Genomic DNA, 27,853 nt, shown 5'->3' with positions numbered 1-27,853 from the left:
AACTTTTCCTTGTAATTCAGTATATATTATATAGTTGAGAGGTGAAAAGGCTATTAAAAAACAAAGAAGAAGAAGTATATATTATACTATAGTAAAATTGTATAATTAATATTTTTGCCGTCATTGAGTATAATAAATGCTGTAAATATTTTTTTTATTTGTGTTATTTAATTAGTATTTTTTTCTTTATGTATGTTGATTGCCTTTTGTAATTCAGTAAAAAAATATTTTCGTATTAGTACCAATAACTTTAAGATTTTATAAAACAGCTTAAACTTTTTGTTTTATTAATTGATAGGTAGGATAAATTTTATGTACTCGTAGATACTGCCATTACTTTTTTTCACCTTTTTTATTAGTTTATTACTCAAATGTATATAGTATAATTTTATTTATAAAACCCTTTGAATGATTGAATTTTTAATATGTTGTAATGAATAATATATATTTATATAAATATATATATTAATATTTATATATTTTAATATACGTATTGTTTTAATTAAACTATTTATTATTAATTCCATCAAAAATGTAAGGTTTACATTATAATACTGTTAAATCAACTCATTGCAACTTGTCTCTAGAGACAGTACCTAGGTACTTTAGAGCAGTAACAAGCAGTAACATTTGACATTTGTATTCTTACACAGATTTACTATAGCCCCATACGGCGACCATTTTGTTTCGGTGTGCAGGCCTGTATGTAGATCAGTGTGGGGTGATATTCTAGATCTTCTCTACCCCTAGAGAGTGATTTATTTGAAAATTTTATTGTTTTAAAGTGACGAGACTTCGCTTTACATAATGGCCACACTATATAGAAAAGAAAAAAATATATATTGCAACCTTAATTAAGCATTACCCAAAACACTTGTTGAATTGACCAAACCGTATTAGTTTTATTTTTTATACACCATTTGACGTTTGATCATCTGTGTGACTATTACGCGAAGTAAAGTCTCGTCCCTTTAAAAAAATAAAATTCTTCAAATTAATAACTCTTTAGGGGCAAAGAAGATCCAGCATACCACTCCTGGTGGGAATGTTGAAATTCCTCGACTATGGGTACATTTTTTTTTCTCTGACTCAATAATAACTGAACAGTCAACGAATATACACGTGATTTGGCATTCCCAGCGCGATCGCTAACAATTTATTTTATCGATAAATAAGTCATTACAATCCAAAGTGTCGTGTTATCGCGTGAATTAATAATCAAGAAAACTTATCGGTATAAGTGCCGATCTAACCACAGGATCAGAGAGAGCCTGCCGCGAGATAACAAAAGGTGCTAAGAATCCTATTACAAGGTAAGTAATTGCATTAATTTGTATTAGGGCTCGGTGGCAAAGTAAACTAAATATAACAAAAAGCAACGCCAAACTCTTACGAACCAGCAAAAACTCAATATTCTAACGTCCATCCGCTATCTGGCGAGTGGCGCGATCAATAGTTTCATTCCACTTTTATTAATAATTTTTACCAATGGCCGGGTTTCGTCGTGACCAACACCAGTCTGACGATGCAATATTCCAGCGTCCATCCGCTATCTGGCGAGTGGTGCGATCAGTAGTTTTATTCCACTTTTATTTTCAATTTTTACCAATGACCCGGTTTTTATAATGTGAAATTTAGAACTCAGGCGACGGAAATTGTAAGCTCTCAAAATTCAAGCCACACATTAAACCATTACCGCTTCCGCTTAAAGAGAAGCCCTTCTGCTATTTTGTATATGCATATATATATTAGAACAAAAGTGTTCCAAAGTTTTGGTTTGGTTTTTGGTTTAGCGACAAATTTGTAACAGATGGTTCCAGTTTGTGCTTGCAATTCTCAACCTGAGTATCTACGGCCTGCATAACTGTAAACTGAAGCTAACTTTGTGATTGATATTTATATAACGGTTTTCGTCCGTATGGGCGACTCGGGAGCGAATTCGACCGTGTTAACACAGATTTCGTACTTTATTTCTCTATATAACGTATCTTTTTATAGTATAGAATGAAAACTAAAAAAATGTACCAAATACATATTTACTGACGACACTTGCATCTTGTGCGCTGACAAAGATATTACACATGTTGAGAAAAACATTCAATCGGATTTAAACAATATCATGGAATGGGCTCACGATAATGGAATAATACTAAACGTAAATAAAACAAAAGTGATTCTTTTTCATTCTACACATACAAGTAAACAAAACAAAATAGTAAATGTTAAAGGTCACGATTATGAATGTCTCCATTTGAAAAAATCACCTTGTGCCTGTCAAACCATAGAAATGGTAAAACAATATACATATCTAGGCTTAATTATCGAAAACAATTTTCATTGGAAATTACATGTAGAAAGTGTTTGCCAAAAACTAAAAGCGGTACTTTTGAAATTTGATAATTTAAAATTCTGTGTTCCACGGGCCACCCTGTACTGTTTATACCGTGCGCTACGCTGGTTGAGTCTGGAGTGAGTTGTTACGGGCTAACATTTACGACATATACATTTGTATCCTATTTAGGATTAAAAAAAATACAAATTAGATTTCTTAAAATGTTAGCAAGTAAAACCAACATGATTACTTGTCAAAATTTGGTAACAGAGGACTTCATGGATTTCTACAAAACGCCGATATCACATAAGCATGAAACGCGCCAAAAAGTGCAAGGAAATTTCGTAGAAAAAAGAGCCCTAAATGCGTATGGAGAGAGGACCAGGGCGTATACTTCCACGCATAGTAAATATACTCCCGGACGAAATTAAGAATAGTGATATAAATAAAAATAAAGTTAAATTGGTTTTAAAGTTTTGTGTGTAAAAAAAAAGGGAAACTAAACAATTGAAAACAGTGATAAAAAAGTGTTTGTTTATTATTTTTTATATATTTCGGTATCAAAAAAGAGTTGATTTACTTTTATTTAATAGTTTTATTATTTTATTGATGTATTTAAGAATTTTTATATATTTATGCAAACATCATTATACTGGGTTACCCAAAATATTTATAGAAAGAAATCTCTGCAAAAAACTACATTTTTAGTTTGGCGGGAATGAAATAATTGTTCAAAATTTGCTTATGTAGAAATTTTCAATAAAAAAAAAACTTACGAACTTCAGTACATAATAAATGTATGAAAAATGAAATGAATAAATTGCGTATTATTTTTCTCTGTGGTTCTACCAATCTTCTGAGAAAAATAAAACTCCAATGGAAGCTGCACTGGATGTGATGATCGTGGAGGTCTATATAAGAGCTCTATAATTCACTCTCTAAGTTCACATTTGGCTGTTCCCTGGGAGATGATGGTAAAAACTCATCTGTGTGCGTAGTGTACAGTGTAGGTACCAAGGAATCTATTCGCTTCTTGTCAATTTTGTTTTTTATTATTAGACGCATGTTTCCCGCTTAAAATTTCGGATTATTATTATTTTACTTTGATTAAGATGTCAGGTAAACTTGTGTATTACTTTTGATATTTTTTTATAGGAAAAAAAAGTGTCATTTGTATTTATAAATAAACGTAGATAGGTAGCACTATATTATTCAGAAATGGTTTTATAATAAATAGTTAAATTTCGGCACTTGATCTTCACAAATTCAGACATTTTTAAACAGTTTTAACAAAAACACAGTTATAAAATCACGAGAGTTTGTGGCGTTTTAATATATTTTGGTTAGAACAAAGCGTTGAATATAATAACATGTATAAAACAATGCTTTAAATTAATTATCTTTCTTCTCACTCTTTGTTTATAGCATGTCCACTCCTTAGCGACTTTAATTATTAAAGCAATTAAGGCAATTAAACACATGTTTTTGAATTTTAAACTAAAGTTGCAGAGAGGAACTATATTTCACACCCAGCCCGCTCGGAGGCTGGGTGTGTGCTGATAGTTATACTGATAATCAGTACATTAACAAATTAGCATTTATACAGCTTAAATACGAGTATATTTACAAATTAATAGTAGTAAACCAATTTTTGTTATAATATTAATATTAATAACTCCCAAAGGGGTTAAATTCATTTCTTGTCTATTAAAATTCGGACAAACTCAAAACATTTTTCATTAATTTTTGCACTACCCGGTAAAACGATACAAGGTTTTAAAGCATATTTATTACTAAAGAAGATTTGCAATTGTCACGGATAAACCTAGAAAATTTAAAGGCTACTTACGGGTTCCCGAAATGTCGCGTCGATGGTTAATACCACGGGAATCCGATAAAAACTCCTACGAAAAGGAAGACGTCAAACCGGGTGCGCAGAACAAGAGGTCCAGAGTCCAGAGAATTGTGGATTTGATTTGGGGAGGAATGCCGGTTGCCGGTTGCCGGTTGCCGGTCGCAGAGCCATAATTTAAGACACATAAATTATATTATTTTTTTATTGCTAACACGCACTTTGAAATCTACTTAGATATTTTTTTGTGTTTTTTGATTCCTTGCGAAGACTTGGCGACTTCTTTCCGACAGTTTGAGGATCTGCGTAAATGCACGGTGTGACGTGTGATGGTGTAACAGATGGTTCGCGAGTCTTGTAGTGTGATGGGGGTGGTCAGGGGTGGTCACGAGAGGTCACGGAAGCCGCTTTCCCCCCAAACCACCACAGAGCGGTGCGGAGCTCTATGCTCGGCGCTCGTCTGCGCTGCTTTTCACCATATCTTTCTAGTGTCATTGTGCATCTGGGTAAAAACATTGAGGATACGTAAAAAGTAAGAATTAGTTAGTACTGTTCTAACATTACGAATTTCAACTAAAACTTGAACCGACGGTAAGTAAAGTTAAAAAACAAATTCATATCTAAATGCAATTAGTGCCGAGATTTAAGTTTTTATAAATAAATTAGGCTGAATAATTTTCCAGTAAAATATTAAGTAAACAATACAGTGTAGATAAGTAAGTAGGCACGAGCTTGTCAAATTATCAATACTATCTTGATAGATAGGACATAGTCATCCGGGGAGTTGTAGAAGAAAAAGAAAGACTTTCTCATTTCTCTCATTCCTAACTCGATGAGCCGTTAATGTAAAGGTTGATTTTTATTCTATATAAGGGAATGAAGTATTAACATTACTTTTAATAAAAAATCCATTAATACTCGTAAATTCAATTGTTAGAATTGATTTTTACTATTCGTGCTTTTGTTCTTACGTATATTATTCAAGTACAGTGTGTTCACTTGTTTTATCCCCATGTTAATGTGTTAGCGCTTGTCGGTCAACCGAGTAAACATACAAATTTCGTTTGTGTTAGTAGTCACAATAGAATGATTTGTATGAAAACTAATTGCTACGCACGCGCACACATAAAACAGGGGTTATTAAATATTTGAATGGACGGCACTGCTTTTTGTTGTTGTCCGTTATAAATATTAGTTCCTACGATATTCGGCCGAGGGTGCATGGTCATCGTGCATCGATCATTTATTACATTTCAGGAGTAAGCTGAGATTACGAGAATCTCGAGGGAAATTTAAAAACATATTTTACCCTACGATTTCTAGAAAAATAATATTGCAATAGTTACAAAGTAATTTGCAAGTTGAACGAAATAATAATATGTGATAAAAAATAGAATTATCTAAAATCAAAACAAATATGTTTTAATCTCCTCCTTTTGTAAATTACAGGTACTTATTCCACCCAGGTACCTATGCCACAAATTTGCATTTAAAAAAAATTAAAAGCGCAGTGTTTTGGGATAATTTCGGAACATAGATTAGTGCTCTTTTTTGTTACTTTTTTAGTCTCGCAATCTCGACATAATACGCTCGACTTTCATACATCCCGACCATATCGGAAAACAAACATGAGATTTTACGAATGGTAGTCAAATGTGCAAACCACAGATATATTAACCGAGTGTATTTCGCTTTTTTACCATCTCTGACGGGATTTTATCTGTTCGATTATTATCTATCGGTATGTTTGATTGGTAGCGAATAAAATATATTATTAAATGTAACCAATAGAGTCTCGAAACTCAAGGTTAATAGTTTAAAATAATTCGATAAGTTAAAGCCTTAAAACATTTAAATCAATTAAAAAATATATGTAAGTTCATTTTTGGATTCATATTATGATATTAAAGATTTATTCTTTGTTCTCGATGTTATGAACGAACTTAATAAAGTACAAATAAATATGCACGTACACTCCTTTAGTTAATACTTTATGAATAAAAAACTCGATGAAATTGGTCGCCGACTATTCTGGAGAGACTTAGTGTTAGTGAATACCTACCATAAATGCTGGTAGGCTTTGTCGGATATGAATAGAGCGAGTAGGTAAATCAGGTAATAATAAACAATTTTACGTTTTTCAACTTCGCATAAAATTTAAATCTGCAGGTTGCAACCTAATGACGATTTTCTGAAAGGCATTCGCTTACCGGGTTAGTTTTTTCTACGTGTTCAGCATGTTCATTCCCTGAACTGTCCAAAGTTCAATAGTGCGATAGTCGAACATTTAAAAAAGTATGGCAGAAACGTTTAATACACGAAGTAGGTATGTTATTAGTTAAAAACAAAATTAAAATAGTTATTATTTTATTCAGCCCTGTTTTTTAATTAGTTTACCTGTGGTGATGTACAATAATTCTCGCAACAATAACTTTGGATATTATTATATCCGTCCAGAGGGCTTTTACATGTATAACAAGTCGACACGTAGGTCTAAATAATAGTGATTACCACTCGGACTCGGATGCTCAGTCGAGAGCGCAACATTACTGCCGGTTAAGCTAGGGTTTCCTAGGACAGCGGTGCCCGTATCTTAACGGCCGTGGTGAACGGTGATGCGGTGGGAAGCCGTCGTAACGTCGTCTAGAGAGTGGTTTCACAGGGAAATGGTGTTAAATGGTGTTGATAACACCGTTTTCATAGGAAACCACACTCTAGTCATCGTTATGACGGCTGTCCACCGCATCACCGTTCACTACGGCCGTTAAAATACGGGCACCGCTGTCCTAGGAAACCCTAGCTTTAGATTAGACTGCCGACTGCCGCCGACTGGCCGCGCATGCAGATCCGTTTGCGGGTGGCTCTCCGCGTGACGCCGCCGCCGCGCCGCCGCAGCAGCCCCGCCCCGAATTACCGATGGAATAATATAACAGTTTGCAGGTGTGATGACGAACATGGGATGCATATCGACCTCCTCTCGTCCAGCACCACCTTCAGCCGCAGACGGTAGCAGCTTCCGGAGGGGCGCCATAGTGAGTGCCTATAGTCGTTGCTTGCAGTTTCAGAAATATCTTTGTATTATGTATCGTGAGGCAGTTCATGAACACTAACTTGTTCATTTTCATAAAATATACCCTCATCATCATCATCATCATCATTCCCTTTCCGAACCTAACGGTGAATAGGGCACTGCATTGGTACCTACACCGATTGCAGCGTATCTTGATCATTTTTGTTACATGAAGGTAAGATGATCAGTCTTACGCTTCAGGAACCAGTCCAGGGACTAAGACATATGATTGTGTGAAAACACCCTTTTAAATTAATATTTCATATCAACCATGTCGTGAATCGAACCCTAGACCTCTTTCATGGCGGGCTAACGCGCTGACCGTTACACCATGAGGCCGACAAAGGTACCCTCAAGAGGTAATAAAAAGTTTATTTGTCGAAGATAAGTACCTGTTATTAGTAAAAGGTAGCTTAAAAGAGTAAAATGTCATTTTAGGGTATGAAAATTAAAAATCTCTTCTGAAAAACATGGAAAACTGTATGGAAAGTTCTTAAGATTTTTTTTTGTTTTTCTTCATGTATAAAAAATAGGTTTTTAAGACAAATAACGCACAAAACACTAACTTTTCTTAATAACTACGGCATGTACTAATTATAGGTAGGTATGTTTAATTATTGTACGAATATTGTATTTTTTATTGAAGTAACACGTAGAATTTACGTAACATCCCCTCTTGCATATTATATTTAACGGATACGGCAAAACTTTTAGCTTCAATTTTTGAATAATGAATTTTTGTGAGTAATTAAATGTGGTGAGGAAGTGAGTTCAACATTTTTTGTAGTTGCAGTTCTGCACAAGTTTCGGTCACAGTAATACTGCTCTGCTAACAGCTTTTCGTACTTGATAGTAATGATAGGATGAATACAAATCGGAACCTAGTTCTTTAGCTGTTGATTGTGTCCGAGTATACGTTACGTATGGCCTGGTATGCCTCGCATCAAGAAAATAAGCTAGGGCTTCGTCATTCGAAGAGGGGATTGTTCTACGTAAATGTGAAATTCTAGATTTTTTAATAACTGTTCTTGATATGGATTTGAGTTCTTTAAGTATACTGGCTGCATATCTTTTTCCTGATCCTCGATAAGCTATTTCGGCAGCCAAAGTAATATCATCGAAGAATCAACAATGTTTTTAACTTTTCTTTTCTTAATTACTTTACTGCAATCGTGAAAATTCTTGGATGGTTGAACCCATTATTTTTGTCAATGAGTTTGATAGGTTTGATATTTGTCTGACAAAAGCATAAAACTCGTCCGGAAAAAGCAACTCTTAATCATGCTAATTTGCATTAAGTTTTTTTTATTCATCATCATCATCATTCCCTTTCCGCACCGAATGGTGTATGGGGCACTGTATTTGTATACCAATCGCAGCGTATCTTGATCGTTTTTGTTACATAAAGGTAAGATGATCAGCCTTACGCTTCGGTTACCAGCCCAGGGACTATGAAATATTCTGGTGTGATTTTTAATTCACTACAGTGTTATATTTTTGAGAAGGCCAGATATTTATTTTAGAGCTGTACGATGAACTTGCCTTTTCAATAGACTATCGAAGATGCGGGCTAATGGTTTTTAAACTAAATTTGTCAACTATCTACTTCAATAGGCTTTTATCGTGAACACTTTTATCGCTCTTCTGCTGTACTTCATAAAACTCCCTTCTTGAAATCGATACACGCCCCCCTGGAAAAAAAAGAATGTTTGTAAATACATCTAATTTTTCTTAAAACAATAGTCAATTTATCTATAAGAAAAAAAAATCTAAGTTTATACAAATAAAAAAATATACCGTCTGTGTTTTTGAAACACAAATTGGGATTGAAAAAAAAAATTGCACGTGATATAGAGAAGCGGACGCAACTAAAATGCCAAAGATTTTTAAATGTTGAAAGCGAAATTAAACGGAGTTGACATTTTTTCATGATTTTCTTCGGGAAGAAAATTATGTGAAACATGAAAAAAAAAATTAACGTCCGTAGAATTATTCGAAAATCATAGTAATAAAAACTTTTGAAAATGAATTTTTTTACATTATACTTTATTTTAAAACGGAAACGCAATAATAATAAATTCTTTATTAAATATAGTTATGATGCACATGTTTACTATAACAACAAAAAAAAGGACTATGGAACCCACCCAAATGCCCGTTAATTCGATGCATCCAGCAATCAAATGTTACATGACAAAAACGGAGACATAAATGTTCCCGATGAATACATTTACGTATGTCACTTTGCAGAAAAAATCCTACGCCATATTCTTGTAAATACTGGCATAAAAATAAATCCTAGAAACTCGAATCTATTCAATTTCCTAAGAATATTCAGAATATTCAGAATATTCAGAATATTCAGCCTGGTAAGAAAGCTGTCGGCCCGGTTTTCACAAATGTTCGCGCGCCACTTTACGAACCCGCTGGGACGACCTATCGAGTGAGATTTTCAGATGATTGGCCAATATTGCCCCAGATGATAATCAAAGAGTCTGCACCTCAAATATTTCTAAAATTTTCACCTCTACATAATCTTACATACAAATAGTTGCTGATACGCTGCGAATGGAGTACCGATGCAGTGTTCTATGCACCACGAGATGCGGATAAGGATATGTCAATGTTGACATTTTAAAAGTATGTTTTTAAAATATATCATGTTAATTAAACCGGTTAAAATCAATCAAGAAAATAGCAAGGATTTGCGAGAGTTAAATACAGTTTTCGAAAGGTTTCCATCATTACTATAATAATTTACCGTAATAATTGTAAAGCACAAAGTAAATATATATATTTTTTTAAAAACTTATTTTTTTCACAAACATAACTTAAGAAATTTTCATTTTGTATTTTCAATCCAAATTAAGTTTGAAAAACCTCCTAAATCCATCAACCAAAATAGAAAAATTATAAATGAAAACCTCGCAAATCCATAAATAGAGGTTTTTAACTAATCTTTTTAAAAAACAATTGTATATAAAGTTAATCCGGTAAAACGGAATTACATTATTTTTTTAGAATCGCCACTGAAGAAGAAAATAAACAGTTTTAACTCTCTCCCGAAAAAAGTTAGGCCGGAGTATCGGGAGTATCGAGAGCTGGCTGGTGTAGAGGTGACCAGTAGTCCGCAACAGTGGCTCGTCACTCGGCTCAATATCTGCACAGTGCTTACGTTTTTGTGCTTATAATTATGTTGTTTTTATTATTATAATTAAAAAAAAAAAAAAAACTATTTATGGATATACGAATGTGAGTATGTATGAATACATATAAGTGCGGATGTATATTATGCATATATTATTATGGACTTCAAATATTGAAACTAGAAAAATAATATAAATAATGCTAATGAATTCTTCGACACGGTAGATATTATTTCGTTGTCCTTACGTTGATAAGTTATCTACTATAGGATCTAAGACCCCCCCAAAAAACCTCGTCGTCGGACGTCCGGTATACTGAAAAACGTAAATGTTTGTTTTATATTATAATTATTACGGTAGAATTTACCTAAGGATTTTATTTTCTATCAAAATACTTATTTAGTTCATATATATCTTGTAGATTGCATGTATACTCTTCTTTTTTTTAAAAAGAAAATTGTTTTTATTATATACCCAAATATTTCATTTTAGAGGCCCATTTTCCGAACACATAAAAACTTGCGCTGGAAAAATGTAAATAAAATTATTGGGGCAGAGTGATGTTCGAATCTCAGATCTCTGACACCACAATTCGAATAAGACTATTACGATTACGGATACAATGAATGTCCTGATGCTGAAATCAACCAGAACCAGTCACAAAACAGCCAAACATATTGAAACACGTATATGAGTCGATAATCAAATTAACACTAAAGTTCTTCAATTAAAAAATAATATCTAACTTTAACTTTAAGTTCGCTTTGTGATCTAGCGGTTTGCTTACCACGAATGAGGTCTCGAGTTTTATTTCTGGGAAGGTTGACATTCGAAATTAAAAAAAAGTTTTGTTTTTAAGGGAATAACCCGCTAAGCCTCTATGTGAGAGGCTCTTCCAGGCGGGAAAGAGACGATTTGGAAGGAAGTTTTGAAAAATACACCACAACACCCGGACTAATTGGGAGAAAATCTTTCTTGGATTTTTTTCTCGCAACTGGCGGGAATCGAACCCGCAACACCAGTTTCACAGTTAGCCGTCTAACCAACTGCGTCACAGCGCCTGCCTTGTGAATATTACTGTATTTTTGGGCATAAAATTAGATTCTAAGCTTCAATGGGGTTTACATATAGCTGGTCTACATATATCGAGTAGACTTAGTTCTGCAGCCTACGCTGTTAAAAAGATTCGACATCTTACTGATGTAGAAACAGCTAGGTTGGTGTATTTCAGTTAGTTCCATAGAGCTATGTCTCACAGCGCGCGGCGCCTGTCAAGTATGAAACGCGAAATATTAATTTAAAAGGCGATTTAACGTTTCAATATTTGATTTTTCCTGGACTGACACCTGAAGCGCAGACTGATCACCTTATCTTCAGGTAGGAATAATACTAATAATGCTGTGTATACTACACAGAGATACCTGGATCTACTACCTACCTACCAACGGCTAGCTTTCGTATTGATTAAAGCAAACCGCCGCGTCATGTAGCCGACCGTTTGTACTTCTACTATATTATCATATAGGTATGTATGTAGACTACATATGTACTTAAAGTGGACGTTGATTTCTCAATCAATATATCGTTATTATTACCTATCAGTATACATAAGCATTTTAGTATAGTTGGGTCAGGGCCGCGATTATGATGGGTAGCTAAGGACGAGCGATTAAGAAGATACACAACCGATCTCCCCACCTTCAAGTTTTGATGTAAATACATCGGTTTGTACCGACGAGTCAAGTACCCCTTAATACGCATATCTATACACTTAAAGCGTCAAAAAATTATTTCTGCGAGCAATATTTCCTTTGAATACGATTTATTTAAAATTTTAATCGTTATAAGGGTGGCATTTTTTTCCTATTTTAAGCCTATAAATTTATTTTTCGACAATTATTTTTCATTTTAAAAAGTTCTTAAATGCACTGTTTAAAACTAATTATTAATGAAAATCCACCAGAGGAGGTCACTCTGGTCATCTTTTCCCAGGAATCACTACGGCGAGTACATCGATAAGCAGTTGTCCTGGCTGCAAAATGTACAATTAGCGCAGGATAGATACATATGCTTTCGCTGTAGTGATTGCCAACGTCGGGGGGACCCGGCAAGGCACTTGAAGATATATCGTACTATTATATTTTTTGTAAATGCCCCTCGGGCGTATTGTAAAATTAAATAAATAGATAAATATTTACGGCCGGAAGCGAAAGGGGCAGAGGGAGTAAACCGTGCACCGCGGCCGTGGCTGATTTGACAAATAAAAAGTAAAATTATTTATAAATTGTTTTCTTTTTACAGAAGTTGAATGCGAACCAACATAGGATTAAACATGTTTCTAATATAATTATGAATATTTAGCTGAATAGCGAAGCCTTTGAACAACTAAATAATGACTTTTACACATTGAAAGCGCGCACGTTTTATAGTGTACATTAACCGATTGATTAAGTGAGTGGAATCTTTGCGTCACTGGTCTTATTTATTTATATGACAATCGTAGTATTTAAAAAATAATAATATAGACTCTTTATTCAATAAAACACACATATTTTTACAATATATAAAAAGTAAAAATTATATAAAATGTTAAACATAAAGTATTAAAACATATTTTGGATAAACTAACAAATAATAGTTTGTCATTGGGTGCTGACATCAGTTTTGATTAAGATTAAAATAAAAGTAAAAGAGTACAGACATAATATTGTACATATATAAAATAATGAACATGTATTATTTTGTTTTTGATGCTTAATTTTCATTTATTTAGAATATAGACAAAAATAAAAGGAAAGACTTAACAAAAGCAGATAAAATGGTTTAAAATATTTTTTTAAAAGTAGAAAAATAGAAAAAAAAACAACAATTAAATTAAAGAAAACATGTACTTAAATATATTTGAAACATGAGAACAAAAAAATATTTATAAAAATAGTGAGCCCTCATAAATGTAACCTAAACAAGATAAAAATAAATCGAAATTTTAAATTTATATCTACAAAACAATATTAGAATTGTTTAACCCATCACGTAATGCAGACTGCAAATATAAGTTAGAAGTTAACGAATAGAAAGCAGATAGTTGCTAAAATGCCGATAGGTACAGCAAAATAGATCCGCATTATGCACAGAAGCCGTATTCAGCAAGCGAAACGCCCTATTCATGGGTGGATACTGACTTGCATTATTAGTTTAATTATTGGGAACATATAAACTAATCTCTTTCAGTGTATTTCTATTATCTACTTCCAAAAATCAGCTTATAAAAATGTTTCCCAAGAAAAATGACGAGATTCGAGGGTGTTGTAATCCAGCATCCCCGCTAGAAACAATGGATAATTGTTATTTCCTTTAAGTTATGAGTATCGAAAAAATCGCTTTAGAACCTTCTCTATTTCAAGGATGTAGTTTGATTCAGAAGGGTCACTAATGGAATGAAACATGTGGAAATGGAAGTATTGTAAAGTGTTACTTATTGCCCATTTATACTCATTGTCTAACACAACATGCGATACAGTCTTATTGAGATGGAAATATATACATTTATGCATCTTTATTTATTGTAAAAGAAAATCTAGTGGACATGCCTCCGGAGAGCCTGCATACATCGAGGTGTCATGTCATCGAGGTTGTCGACGGCCCGAGCATCAGCTGCTGACAGTTCGTCAACAGTTCGTGACATGTCTTTATCTTAGAACTGCCAGACATAGACACGAGTCGGTATGCTCAGGAATCGGAAACTAGGAAGCGGACATGGAATAAATGTATGTTTCCTTGAAGTTTTAATTGCATATTGTATTTAAAGCGTATATTCTTTAGGTGGAGACTGAAACGGTGTTGCAAGCTTACTTAAGGCTGGAAGGGGCTGCCTCCTCCATAGAGAGCTCCGCTCCCGGGGCGCAGTTGGCCTCTCTGTTGCCCCTTATACAAGACTTACGCCAGGTACGCATTTGTGTTATGTAGGAGATTCTTCCACTACATTTGGCCTTTCTGGTGTCCCTTATACAAGACTTACGCCAGGTACGTGTATGTGTTATGTAGAGGTTTTTCCACTACGTTTGGCCTTTCTGCTGTACCTTTTGAAAGCATTACGCCAGGGCCCGTATTGCAATGAGAAGTGGTCAGAGTTGTCTTCAATTGACCATAAAGTTAAGCCTTTTATTTTTAGAACATGTTTAATTATCGGTTGGCAACGAAGATAGGCTAATATTGGCGGCCTCCGTGGTGTAGTGGTCAAGACGCTTGACTCACGCACGGAAGGTTCCGGGTTCGATTCCCGGTGAGAACACAAAAATTAAAATGTGATTTTTCTCAAGCCTGGGTGCTCTGTGATGTAATTCACCACTGTAATTAGGCCTCCTGGCCTGTTGTGGTGCAAAAAAAATGTAAAACAAAATAATATCTCCGATAAAGAAGATAACTCCACTAACTTCCCATTGTTATCGAGGCCCGAGTAATGCAATATGGACACACATGTACACATGTGTCATGTAGGGGCATCTTCCACTACAGTTGGCCTTTCCGCTGTCCTTAATATTTTCAGCTGCCTTCGTTGGTTACATATTCCGATCACAGTACCGAAGATATTTCGCCAATGAGCATTGAGTTTACTTTAAAATAGACTCACGGTAAGTCAGACGATGACAATGCATCGACCCCTACTCCCAAATAATACGATAGGTACCGACATAAGTTGCTAAATCTCCTACCTACTCACTTTAATATGGATCGAAGTTATCGTTAATTGATTTCGTTACAGGAATTAGGTCACATGGAGAGTGACGCTGGCGTTGGGGGAGCAGACAGTGGGAGCGAGGGTTTCCCTTCCGGAGGCGCAGCTCCTCTGGAGTTGGAAGACACACTTCTCGAGGTGGGTGGCTCCACTTCAAAACTTATATGCTAATAGACCGGTGATTGCTGTTTGTCTAATTTGCCTATTATTGTTGCAGGTGATAATGGATCTCAAGATTGCCCAGAATCAGAGATTAGCCACTGAACACGAAGAGTTTGTTGCCAACATTAACAGACAAGTTCGTTACTATCTGTTTCATAAAATCTATATTCACCAAGATCAGCCATTATATACCTACTTTTGCCTAATAATTCCAAATAATATATTTAGTGAAATATGCACATTGCACAGTTGAATTGTACTTTTGATCGTTGATGTCTCGACTCCGGTGATATGCCTGTCTGCAGGCCTTTACTGTTGGGACTTGGAATACAGCGCAGCGTCGCGCGTCGTGATCATAGAACAACGACGGATGGGCGAAATCGACGACTTTTGCTTTTTTAAATACTTGACATTAAAAAAGGTTTAAACTTTATATTGAAGACTTATATTCCAGTTTTTTTTTTTTTAAGTATGAATAACTAACTTAAGTATCAAAGGATATGGACTTATCAAGTTATGACATAAAGTATCAAAAAAATAATTTAAACCACTCTCATAAAAAGTTGAAGCGAATCACAATACAAATAAAAAAAACTGCTTTATCGACAAAAACCATGACGCTGCTGAAACGTGATAAAATATTTTTTAAAGCTCGTCGTCTTTTTTTCAATTTATTAGGTATTTCTTAGGAAAATCGTTAAGGTTTTTAATTGTTTATGTTTAAAAAAATAATGTTTCTATTTTTTACTAGTAGATGAATAGTGACGGGGGGTATTTCGGTTAATTTCTAACAGATAAATATTTAGTGCGGATTTAATTCAATAGGCAATAATTACGTATATGTGTATATATATACATATTTTGTTTTTGCACCACAATAGGCCAGGAGGCCCAATTACAGTGGCGAATTACATCACAGAACACCAAGGCTTGAGAAAAATCATATTAAATTTTTGTGTTCTCACCGGGAATCGAACCCGGAACCTTTCATGTGTGAGTCAAGCGTCTTGACCACTACACCACGGAGGTCGCCTAAATATATGTAGGTATATGTTTACATAGTATACTAAAATCATCAATGATAATATAGTCGCTGTTGCGATAATTTGATAATTTAAAATTTCAATGAACATTAAGGCAAAATAACATGAAAATGGCAATTTTACTAAGAGTAGTAATACGCCACTGGCTAATGGAGTCTCCCATACGGAAAAAAACCATTCTACAACTATCAACCAGGGAGTGAGCTACAGTTTACAGCAAATGGGCCGTAGAAACTCAGGTCGAGAAATGCGAGCGCAAACCGAAACTGTCCGTTACATGTTTGCCGTTAAACTAAAAACTAACCAAGAATTCGGAACGCTTTTGCTATATGCAATAGAGCTAAAGAGCCCCTCTAGCGAATTATGAGCAATTTTATGTCAGGATCCGAGGAAAAAAATAAATCGAACAGGGAATTGATGTGGGTTAGAAAATTGGGGATTTACATGCGGGGTATAAAATAACTTTTATCTCTATTTGAAATTTATTCAATCAAATATCAATATTGTATTTTACTTTGAACCCATTTGTTGACTTTGACTTTTCCCCTTTAATTTTCCCTTTTCCGTTCTGTACTTCGTACTGTACAAACATGTCTGTGTTTTTGTACATTTTGTAATAAAAGCGCTGCGTCATATAATAAATACCATCATTACTTTTCACACAACTGATGTATTATTACAGGTTATGAACAGTCTGGTCCGAACCCAGGAGGAGAGGGAGCTGGCGGAGTTGGTGGAACGCAGAGGGGAGCTGGAGCGAGAGGCCCTGCGCCTGGAGGCCCACTACCGAGAGTTGGATGTTCTGTTGGGTGAGTATTTCGGTATCGCCACTCATCTAGTGGCCCGAGACTGGAGCGAGAGGTCCTCTACCGAGAGTTGGACGTTCCGTCGGGCGAGTGTGTCGGTATCGTTACCCACCAAGCGGTCCGGGGGCTGGAGCGAGAGGCCGTGCGCCTGGAGGCCCTCTACCGAGAGTTGGATGTTCTGTTGGGTGAGTATTTCGGTATCGCCACTCATCTAGTGGCCCGAGACTGGAGCGAGAGGTCCTCTACCGAGATTTGGACGTTCCGTCGGGCGAGTGTGTCGGTATCGTTACCCATCAAGCGGTCCGGGGGCTGGAGCGAGAGGCCGTGCGCCTGGAGGCCCTCTACCGAGAGTTTGATGTTCTGTTGGGTGAATATTTCGGTATCGTCTCCCATCTAGTGGCCCGAGGCTGGAGTGAGAGGTCCTCTACCGAGAGTTGGATGTTCTGTTGGGTGAGTATTTCGGTATCGCCACTCATCTAGTGGCCCGAGACTGGAGCGAGAGGTCCTCTACCGAGATTTGGACGTTCCGTCGGGCGAGTGTGTCGGTATCGTTACCCATCAAGCGGTCCGGGGGCTGGAGCGAGAGGCCGTGCGCCTGGAGGCCCTCTACCGAGAGTTTGATGTTCTGTTGGGTGAATATTTCGGTATCGTCTCCCATCTAGTGGCCCGAGGCTGGAGTGAGAGGTCCTCTACCGAGAGTTGGATGTTCTGTTGGGTGAGTATTTCGGTATCGCCACTCATCTAGTGGCCCGAGACTGGAGCGAGAGGTCCTCTACCGAGATTTGGACGTTCCGTCGGGCGAGTGTGTCGGTATCGTTACCCATCAAGCGGTCCGGGGGCTGGAGCGAGAGGCCGTGCGCCTGGAGGCCCTCTACCGAGAGTTTGATGTTCTGTTGGGTGAATATTTCGGTATCGTCTCCCATCTAGTGGCCCGAGGCTGGAGCGAGAGGTCCTCTACCGAGAGTTGGATGTTCTGTTGGGTGAGTATTTCGGTATCGCCACTCATCTAGTGGCCCGAGACTGGAGCGAGAGGTCCTCTACCGAGATTTGGACGTTCCGTCGGGCGAGTGTGTCGGTATCGTTACCCATCAAGCGGTCCGGGGGCTGGAGCGAGAGGCCGTGCGCCTGGAGGCCCTCTACCGAGAGTTTGATGTTCTGTTGGGTGAATATTTCGGTATCGTCTCCCATCTAGTGGCCCGAGGCTGGAGTGAGAGGTCCTCTACCGAGAGTTGGATGTTCTGTTGGGTGAGTATTTCGGTATCGCCACTCATCTAGTGGCCCGAGACTGGAGCGAGAGGTCCTCTACCGAGATTTGGACGTTCCGTCGGGCGAGTGTGTCGGTATCGTTACCCATCAAGCGGTCCGGGGGCTGGAGCGAGAGGCCGTGCGCCTGGAGGCCCTCTACCGAGAGTTTGATGTTCTGTTGGGTGAATATTTCGGTATCGTCTCCCATCTAGTGGCCCGAGGCTGGAGTGAGAGGTCCTCTACCGAGAGTTGGATGTTCTGTTGGGTGAGTATTTCGGTATCGCCACTCATCTAGTGGCCCGAGACTGGAGCGAGAGGTCCTCTACCGAGATTTGGACGTTCCGTCGGGCGAGTGTGTCGGTATCGTTACCCATCAAGCGGTCCGGGGGCTGGAGCGAGAGGCCGTGCGCCTGGAGGCCCTCTACCGAGAGTTTGATGTTCTGTTGGGTGAATATTTCGGTATCGTCTCCCATCTAGTGGCCCGAGGCTGGAGTGAGAGGTCCTCTACCGAGAGTTGGATGTTCTGTTGGGTGAGTATTTCGGTATCGCCACTCATCTAGTGGCCCGAGACTGGAGCGAGAGGTCCTCTACCGAGATTTGGACGTTCCGTCGGGCGAGTGTGTCGGTATCGTTACCCATCAAGCGGTCCGGGGGCTGGAGCGAGAGGCCGTGCGCCTGGAGGCCCTCTACCGAGAGTTTGATGTTCTGTTGGGTGAATATTTCGGTATCGTCTCCCATCTAGTGGCCCGAGGCTGGAGCGAGAGGTCCTCTACCGAGAGTTGGACGTTCCGTCGGGCGAGTGTGTCGGTATCGTTACCCACCAAGCGGTCCGGGGGCTGGAGCGAGAGGCCGTGCGCCTGGAGGCCCTCTACCGAGAGTTTGATGTTCTGTTGGGTGAGTATTTCGGTATCGCCACTCATCTAGTGGCCCGAGACTGGAGCGAGAGGTCCTCTACCGAGATTTGGACGTTCCGTCGGGCGAGTGTGTCGGTATCGTTACCCACCAAGCGGTCCGGGGGCTGGAGCGAGAGGCCGTGCGCCTGGAGGCCCTCTACCGAGAGTTTGATGTTCTGTTGGGTGAGTATTTCGGTATCGCCACTCATCTAGTGGCCCGAGACTGGAGCGAGAGGTCCTCTACCGAGATTTGGACGTTCCGTCGGGCGAGTGTGTCGGTATCGTTACCCATCAAGCGGTCCGGGGGCTGGAGCGAGAGGCCGTGCGCCTGGAGGCCCTCTACCGAGAGTTTGATGTTCTGTTGGGTGAATATTTCGGTATCGTCTCCCATCTAGTGGCCCGAGGCTGGAGTGAGAGGTCCTCTACCGAGAGTTGGACGTTCCGTCGGGCGAGTGTGTCGGTATCGTTACCCATCAAGCGGTCCGGGGGCTGGAGCGAGAGGCCGTGCGCCTGGAGGCCCTCTACCGAGAGTTTGATGTTCTGTTGGGTGAATATTTCGGTATCGTCTCCCATCTAGTGGCCCGAGGCTGGAGTGAGAGGTCCTCTACCGAGAGTTGGACGTTCCGTCGGGCGAGTGTGTCGGTATCGTTACCCATCAAGCGGTCCGGGGGCTGGAGCGAGAGGCCGTGCGCCTGGAGGCCCTCTACCGAGAGTTTGATGTTCTGTTGGGTGAGTATTTCGGTATCGTCTCCCATCTAGTGGCCCGAGGCTGGAGTGAGAGGTCCTCTACCGAGAGTTGGACGTTCCGTCGGGCGAGTGTGTCGGTATCGTTACCCATCAAGCGGTCCGGGGGCTGGAGCGAGAGGCCGTGCGCCTGGAAGCCCTCGCACCGAGAGCTGGATGTTCTGTTGGGTGAGTATCTCGGTATCTCGGTATCGTCACCCATCAAAAACTGACATGGATTCTGAGAACCTGGCTTATATGGTTTATATAATAAAGAGAATAATACATCCAAAGGTTGAAAATAATAGGCATATGGAAAATGTATAAAAAGTATGTAGTAAACATATAAAAACAAATAAAAAGTTAAAAACTTACACCGACGAACTGTAAAATGCGGTTCATAATCATTCCCTTTTCCGTACCTGATGATGCATAGGGCACTGAATTGGTGCAGCAATCGCAGTGTACATGAAGTAAGACGATTAGTCCTACGCTTCAGGTGCTAGTCCAGGGACTATGATGTAAAAAAAACCTTTTGAAATAAATATTTCATATCGGGAATCGAACCCGAGACGTTTGCATGGATAGAAATATATTTTTTATGTAAATTTATAAATATTTTAAATAATTATAACTTTAGTTTAATAACGTCTATTCACTCCATGAGGTGATGTTTGTTTTATTACGATTTGCAGAGCGCGTGCTGGGAACGCAATACGGAAGCGCAGCCGAGAGGCACCTGGAGATGCGGCTCGGGGGCGCGCGGGCGCTGCGGGACACGGTGGCCAGCGCTGCGGGGGCGTGGAGCGGCGCGGCGCAGCGCGCGCGGGGCGCCCACCGCGCCGCGGCGCAGGCCCTGCTGGCGTGGCAGCTGGCCCCCCACGCTAGGTACACCTATGGGTGTGGGGTGTGAGAGAGACTTTGTATGAAGTGTCGAAGTTGAGCAATTTTTCAAAATAATATTAACAATAACAATAAGCTGTTATTAAATTAATAAAAAATACCAAAGTGGAAATAGACTTTAGTAACTGAATTTACAGAATGTTTGCTACTATTCGTGTTTGCAATATGGTGATGAGAAAGAATGACAATATCCGACATGAGCCCTTTATATGATTTGCCAAACGCACAGTGAATGGGGCGATGAAAGCGGTAGAGTTAAATTCCATTTACAACGCGTTTTATGAAATCAAAAATTTTAAAGAGTAATTCGTTTATTTTATTTTATTTATTTCGAATACAAACAGATGTACAGGTTAAATGATTATAAAAATAAACGAAAAAATATGTAAACGAGTATATATGAAAATAGTAAGGCCTGTTATCCAATAAAATGTTTTTACTTAATTGTATTTAAATAAACAAACTATGTAAATAATAAATATAATTTTTATTAAAATCAAAGAAATATGGACAAAACAAGGAGATAGTGGGAAGGAAATTGATGAGGAGTGGTGAAGGATGAATGAAGGAAAGTAAGAGTAGAAAATTGTACACATTTGATTTGATGACAAGAAATAATGAGCAAAAAAAAGACAAAATGTAAAATCTTTTGCTCCTTTCTTTGTGTAAAATGCATTTCTGTCTTCATATTTAAAAATGCACTTCTGTTCTTTCCACTTTTACTCAAATATGTAAAGATGATATTTTTGATATTTTTCTTTTACTTCTAAAAATCATTTATATATTTTTTGCTACTTCATTGTAAAATACATGTCTGTCTTTATTCGTATATATGTGTGTAAAAACATGTAAAAGCCTGAAAGGCGTTTAAATAAATAAATAAATAATCTCTATTATTCTAAATCGAGTCTATTAGTTCGCCTAGTTAGTCTGGACGTAAAGACACGGTAAGCAAGTAGATTTATTAGTTCCGGGGAATAAAATATATTATTTTCAGTTTTGTAAAGCAGGATCTGACCGAAGATATCTCTTTTGTGTGGTAATAAATCAAGGCTATGAAATTTTTAGGAAGCTATATAATTTGGAAAATGAAATTTGTATTTTAATTATTTATTTATTTATTTTATTTATTTGGATAACCAACAGCTATAATTATATCATATTTATATAACAAAACAAATAACAAATAAGCCAATTACAGGTTTTCACAAGTAGCATCACAGTAAGTTAAAAAAGATTCTCGAACATAAAATGAATAGTAATTAAATGTAAATTTAAAAGAAAAGAAAAAAAATACTACGGGTTATTTTGAAAGCAAACGCCGCACGTTATTAAGATTATTTTCAAATAAATCTATGTTAAATGATTTATTTAGTACATTAAAATTATTAAAAGTTCGCCATAAATATGAATTTTGCCTATAATTAGATGAAACAAGAGGTATGTGAAGAAGAGGGTTATTTCTTAAAACTTTGGAAGGAACATTGATAGAAAGTTTGCAAAGTAGTTCAGGACAGTCAATTGAACCAGAGGCAATTTTAAGTAAATAAATTATATCCGCTATTTCACGACGTTTTTGCAGAGGCAGTAGGTGATGTTTTTTACATATATGAATATACTGGTCAGATTTAAACTCAAGTTTCAACCGGAAACACATGAACTTTACGAATTGTATTCTACTTGTTTCAGGATTTTCGCTTTTTTTGCTGAACAGAAAACGGTGCTTTTTAGCATGAGCGAACGGGTATGTGGAGAGAGCACTTTCACAGTATAGGTGCGGGGAGAGACATGCGTATATTTTTGTGATTGTCTAAAATAAATGAATTCGTTTTCTCTACGTACAGTTCAAGTTCGGAGCAAGTTCGCCTAGCTCAGGAGAGTCGGCGAGCAGCCTTGGTGGGGGTGGCCGCCCTGCGCGGCTCCAGGGCGCTACTCCCCGCGGCCCCCTTCCCCCACTGCACGGCCCGCCAGCTGCAGGCCCTTCACCTCACCCTGGAGTACATGTTCACGGATCTCTTCCTGCCTGACAGGTATCAATACTCTACTCGGCCTACTCGGCGGGCGTTTCAACACATATTCCACATTTCACACCGCACGCGCACTCCGAACACACGAACATAGGGCCTCAGTTGATGTCAAAAAACAAGTCTAAATTTTAACGTTTTACGTAATTCACTAATTTAATTTTAATAAAGTATTGGTTTAATTTTGGAAATGTTCATACTAAAACGCACAGTTTACGTTATGTTTTTGTGCGTTTTATAATGTATAAAAAATAATATAGGTATGCAGAAACTTTATATAAACATAAATACGAAGTGCTTAAAACTCCCTTAATACTTCTTACAATTTCTCTGTGTACGAGTATATTAAATCGTATTTTTTTCTCACGCGCAAAATAACAAAAAAGACTTTTTTAATTAACAAAATACTTATTGTTAAATACTCTTGACATGGGTAACCCCAGTAACATATTGTTTTTATTATTTATTATAGTTTATAATGTGAATTGAAAAAAGAGAAAATAATATTAATAGTATATATATATATATATATATATGTATACCAATACCTTTATACTAAAAATAAATATTTTTTGGATAAATTCAATATTATTCTTTTCTGTTTTCAGAAATTCAATCAAAATCTGAATTGTTGAATAGGCGCCTAGATTTCCGCGGTCACCGTTATCAGTGTAGATACTCGTATTGTATATTGTATCGGGTGATCCGGCGTAAGTTGGATTCGTTCCGAAACGTCGCCGTCGCGTCGGCGCGTCGGCGGCGCGTCGGAACCATACGGCACTCACTTAATCGCATAAGCCCATAAGCAATAACGTTTTGCACTGTATACTTCTTATTGTCACACTTTCTTGCATAAGAAATCAGAGGTGTACGATTTGTTTTTAAATAAAACTCGTTTAGTTTAGGAATTTCAAAGGTTATTGATTTATAGATATGGAAATTATGTATTGAACACAGTATTGCTCAAATGCCCTCTTTGACATGACGCCATCCCTTTGTTGGAATTTTCTAAGATATTTCGGCATAATTGGGGCTCTATCTCACCAATATGCCAAATTATCCAGTCATGTCCCGAGCATCAATCATTTATTAATTTTTGAGTCCCAGTGGTGCAGATCAGGAACATTTAATTGTTGAATATTTCTAAATGTCCCATAAAATCGCATCAAAAATCAAAACTCACCTGCAAATAGAACCTGCAATATGTTTAATCATCGATTTTTTCTATAATATGTCTTTAACTTAACTTAAAAATTAAATTTATAAAACAAATTCAAGTTATGAAGTTGTGCCTTGAATCCGGAGCCTACATACACGATAGTTTGTCTTCGCCACATGGTTTTTACAATTTCTTTTTTCAAATTTTTGCAATTTCTCGTACACGTGTTTCTTCAAATGACTATTGTAATTGGCTAAGGTCTTATAATACAATAAATAAATATGTACCGCGCTGCAGCTAGTCAAACTAAGAATCCACTGTATAGTCAATTATATTCGTGATATATTATTACAATGGCCACCGATAGTCAAGTAGAGATTCATTTTTATATTTAAAAAAATATAAATTATAATTCGCATCAATAATATTACAAGTTCTGAACTATTATTTATTTTAAATTATGTATTACATTTATGTGACGATTATTTATGTTACCTGTTACGAGGAAGCCTCTATCTAATTGGACCTTAAGAAATGTATTTGTGATTTTGCATCTTATTTTATTTTATGTCTATTGGCCTTACAATAAAATTAAAAATCAAATTGTATTCTTTTTAAATAACTAATAAAAAAAGGTTTTGTATCGCTAGTATCGAAATTTGGAGCCCAGCAGTACGATTCTAAACGCTCTCTAAGGGGTGGAGAATGCGTTGCTAAAACGTGATTTACATGCTAAATAAAAAATATAATAATCACGTAGAATAAAAATGAACGTAGAATTAACCAATCTAAGTGCTAGCGCAGGCAACACTGAGACTCTGAAGCAAAAAACACAATCGGCAGGTCAAAACAACAATTTTTAACTAGACCGAGGCTGGAGCAGTGCGGCACCGCTCGAATATCTGCTAAAGCTGCATATTATATTTTCTCTTAGCTCTGCCCGGAGCAGGCTGCTGGCCGATTTCGCCCTTAACAAGTTGTTGATTTAAAAAGATTTTTCAGTTACGTTATTTTAGTTAGACTTTTGAGTTATGTTTGGTGATAAAGGGATAGTCGGTTGGTATATTTTGTATGACTATTTTTCCACTTTTTTTCATACGAAATATCGTTTGTATCGAATAGTCTCGAAGTCTCGAAAAGTCTCGCGATTTCGAGACTTAGTCTCCGTCTCGTCTTTCTCGAGACTCAAATTTGTATCGAGTCTGGACGCCCTAATTGCGACGTATTAAGATACGTTAAGACCAGTTGTTGCATAAAAGCGAGATCAGTCGTACGCTTGTCAATTGAAAACTTAAATCGAACCCAGGACAGGTGCACATGGCACGGTAGCGGAACGCGCTAACCCCTGTTATATCTTCTACCTTCAGGTACAACCACGCAACGAGAGTGCTGGCCGGGTTCGCCGATCGAAGTCTGCTACTCGCAACTTGGATCTCAGAAGTGAGTACCGAGTACCGGGTACTGTATACATACATTCGTTAAAGTAAATAATTCAGCTGTCTTACAGAGATAGAGATTTGTTCACAGACACTCAAGTCAACCCTGGACCAGGACTTGCAGGAGTTGGACAAGAGCCTGACGGAGATATCTGGCGAGCTGCGGTCCGTGAGGGTAAACCTCATCGCGGGGAGGGGACTTAGTGAAGTTCGCTACAGGTCACCGGGGACCAAGTAAGGCACGCCATCAGTACACGAGTGGTCTGATTAATAGAAGAATCACAGGGTGTTCGTTCGAATATCGAATTATGGGATACGAAAGAACTTACGAAACGAAGGCACGAGATGCTAAGGGGTATGTAGTGTGAGATTCTGTTATTAACCTCATCTGACCAGTATGTGGATATATAACATTGAATTTGTTACTTCAAATTATCCGTGGAAGTTCATCGTCATTTACTACAGATATATTTGGTAAAGTTTTAAAACATTTCCTTAAATAATTTAGTTGTATTTTATTGTGTTTTTATAAAGGTATATAAATTAATGTAATTGTAAAAAATATAAAACGAAATAAACAATAAAAAATAAATTAAAATAATAGACTCCCCTGAGATCCACATATTTGTGTAGTTATTCAAAAAAAAAATGTATGTAGGTATGTACTATGTACATATTTTCGATGTACAGAGATATAAATTCAAATTAATTTTATTAAAATTCAAATTATAAGTATAAATTGGCACAACATATCAGGGCAGGGCCCCGATTACAATGGGAAGTTAGTAAAGTAATCTTTAATTGTTTATAAAATAAAAATCGAATTTTCTTTACGAAAATGTGTATGCCTCCATATTATAAAGGAATGATGCTCTCCAATAGCAAGAGTATTTGCCTTTGCCTTTTAAACAGAGTTTCACTGATTTGAAAGATTTCAATCTCTAAATAGATCATATTCAATTGCCCGACTGCACTTCCAATCTGCATAAGGAAAGTTGTTTCTGAAAGCCGGAAGGTAAAAGAGTATGTGCCGACGTTGTCATGAAAATTTTATCCGCTGCCCTATGACTCCAAGATCCTCCATTGTTGACACACTCTTAAGTTTATGGTTATCCATTGTGTTTTTGGTATATACATTACGTAATGCTCTAGTAAATGATAATAGTAAGCATTCTTAAATGTTGAAATTTATTTGGTTGATAGTATATGAGGAAAGGATATTATTTATATTAGACTGAAGGTGCAAAGAGTCGACTAGTCCACAGTCGTTCTATCTCAAGGAATACTTTTAAATCATTTTCAGATTAACCAAAGCCCTAGAAAATTATTGATAGTGAAGAGGAGTGGACTAAGCCTTGTGGTACCCCGGAATAAACTGATAATGGCTTCGATTCTAATATGTTGTATGAAGTAAAATGTTTTATATTCTCTAGGTAGCGAATAAAATACATTACTAAATGATGAGGGAAAATTAATTATGTTGGTTTAAATAGGAGTAAATAGTGGTTAACAGTGTCAAAAGCTATTGAGAAATCGTTATAGTAGCAGTCAATTTGGTGACCGTTGCCAAAGCTTTTTCCACATACTCAGAGAAATGTATTATTATTATTATTGTGTATTATACGGGGGTCATTCATTAACTAAGGTTCCCATATTAAAAAAAATATACAGTTTTATTGTTTTCCTTAGCATTATACATAATTTTAAAGTTCAAAACTTATTATATTTTTCTACATAATTGCTGTTTCTGTCTAAACACTTTTGCAGACAATGCTCCAGCTTTTTTATCTCTAAGTCATAAAATTCTGCCGCCATTCCTTTGAGAAATCGAATAATCTCTTTCTTGACTTCATCATCAGTATGGAAGCGCATTCCATCCAAGTGTTCCTTTAATTTTGGGAATAAGTGATAATCACTAGGGGCTAGGTCCGGACTGTAGGGTGGGTGGGGCAAAACAGTCCAGCCAAAATCTGTAAGCAGTTCTTGAGTTTGATTCGAGACACGAGGTCGAGCGTTGTCACGAAGAAGCCTCACACCACTGGACAATCTTCCTCTCCGTCGGTTCTGGATCGAACGTATCAGTTTTCTTTATGTGTCGCAATATCTATCGGAGTTTATTGTTGTTCCGTGAGGCAAAAGGTCGATCAATAGCAGGTCTTTTCTCTCGTAAAAGACGGTTGCCATGACTTTCCCAGCAGACCGCATTTGTTTAAACTTCTTCGGCTTCGGTGAAGTTGAATGACCCCATCCACGTGATTGCTGCTTGGTTTCGGAGGTGAAGTGAAACACTCATGTTTCGTCGCCTGTAACAATGGAATCCAAGA

The 27,853-nt window shown here is 37.5% G+C and overlaps 1 protein-coding gene across 1 annotated transcript; it reads left to right on the top strand.

Annotated features, from left to right (window-relative positions):
- Positions 1-1,287: 1,287 nt before the first annotated feature.
- Positions 1,288-26,021, top strand: synr (BH3-only protein sayonara). The gene is made up of 10 exons (XM_088234267.1): positions 1,288-1,313; positions 7,125-7,216; positions 14,223-14,345; positions 15,163-15,273; positions 15,353-15,433; positions 17,023-17,149; positions 20,703-20,895; positions 22,755-22,940; positions 25,461-25,533; positions 25,621-26,021. Exons 2-10 carry the CDS (start codon positions 7,130-7,132, stop codon positions 25,765-25,767), a joined length of 1,128 nt encoding a protein of 375 aa, XP_088090393.1. The 5' UTR covers positions 1,288-1,313; positions 7,125-7,129; the 3' UTR covers positions 25,768-26,021.
- Positions 26,022-27,853: the final 1,832 nt, after the last annotated feature.

Source organism: Micrasema longulum, unplaced genomic scaffold (assembly GCF_059751315.1).
Source record: "Micrasema longulum isolate JH-2025_06_02 unplaced genomic scaffold, ASM5975131v1 h1tg001218l, whole genome shotgun sequence".
NCBI lineage: Eukaryota > Metazoa > Arthropoda > Insecta > Trichoptera > Brachycentridae > Micrasema > Micrasema longulum.
The sequence above is the reverse complement of the archived record's forward strand: the minus strand, read 5'-3'. Positions and strand labels throughout refer to the sequence as shown.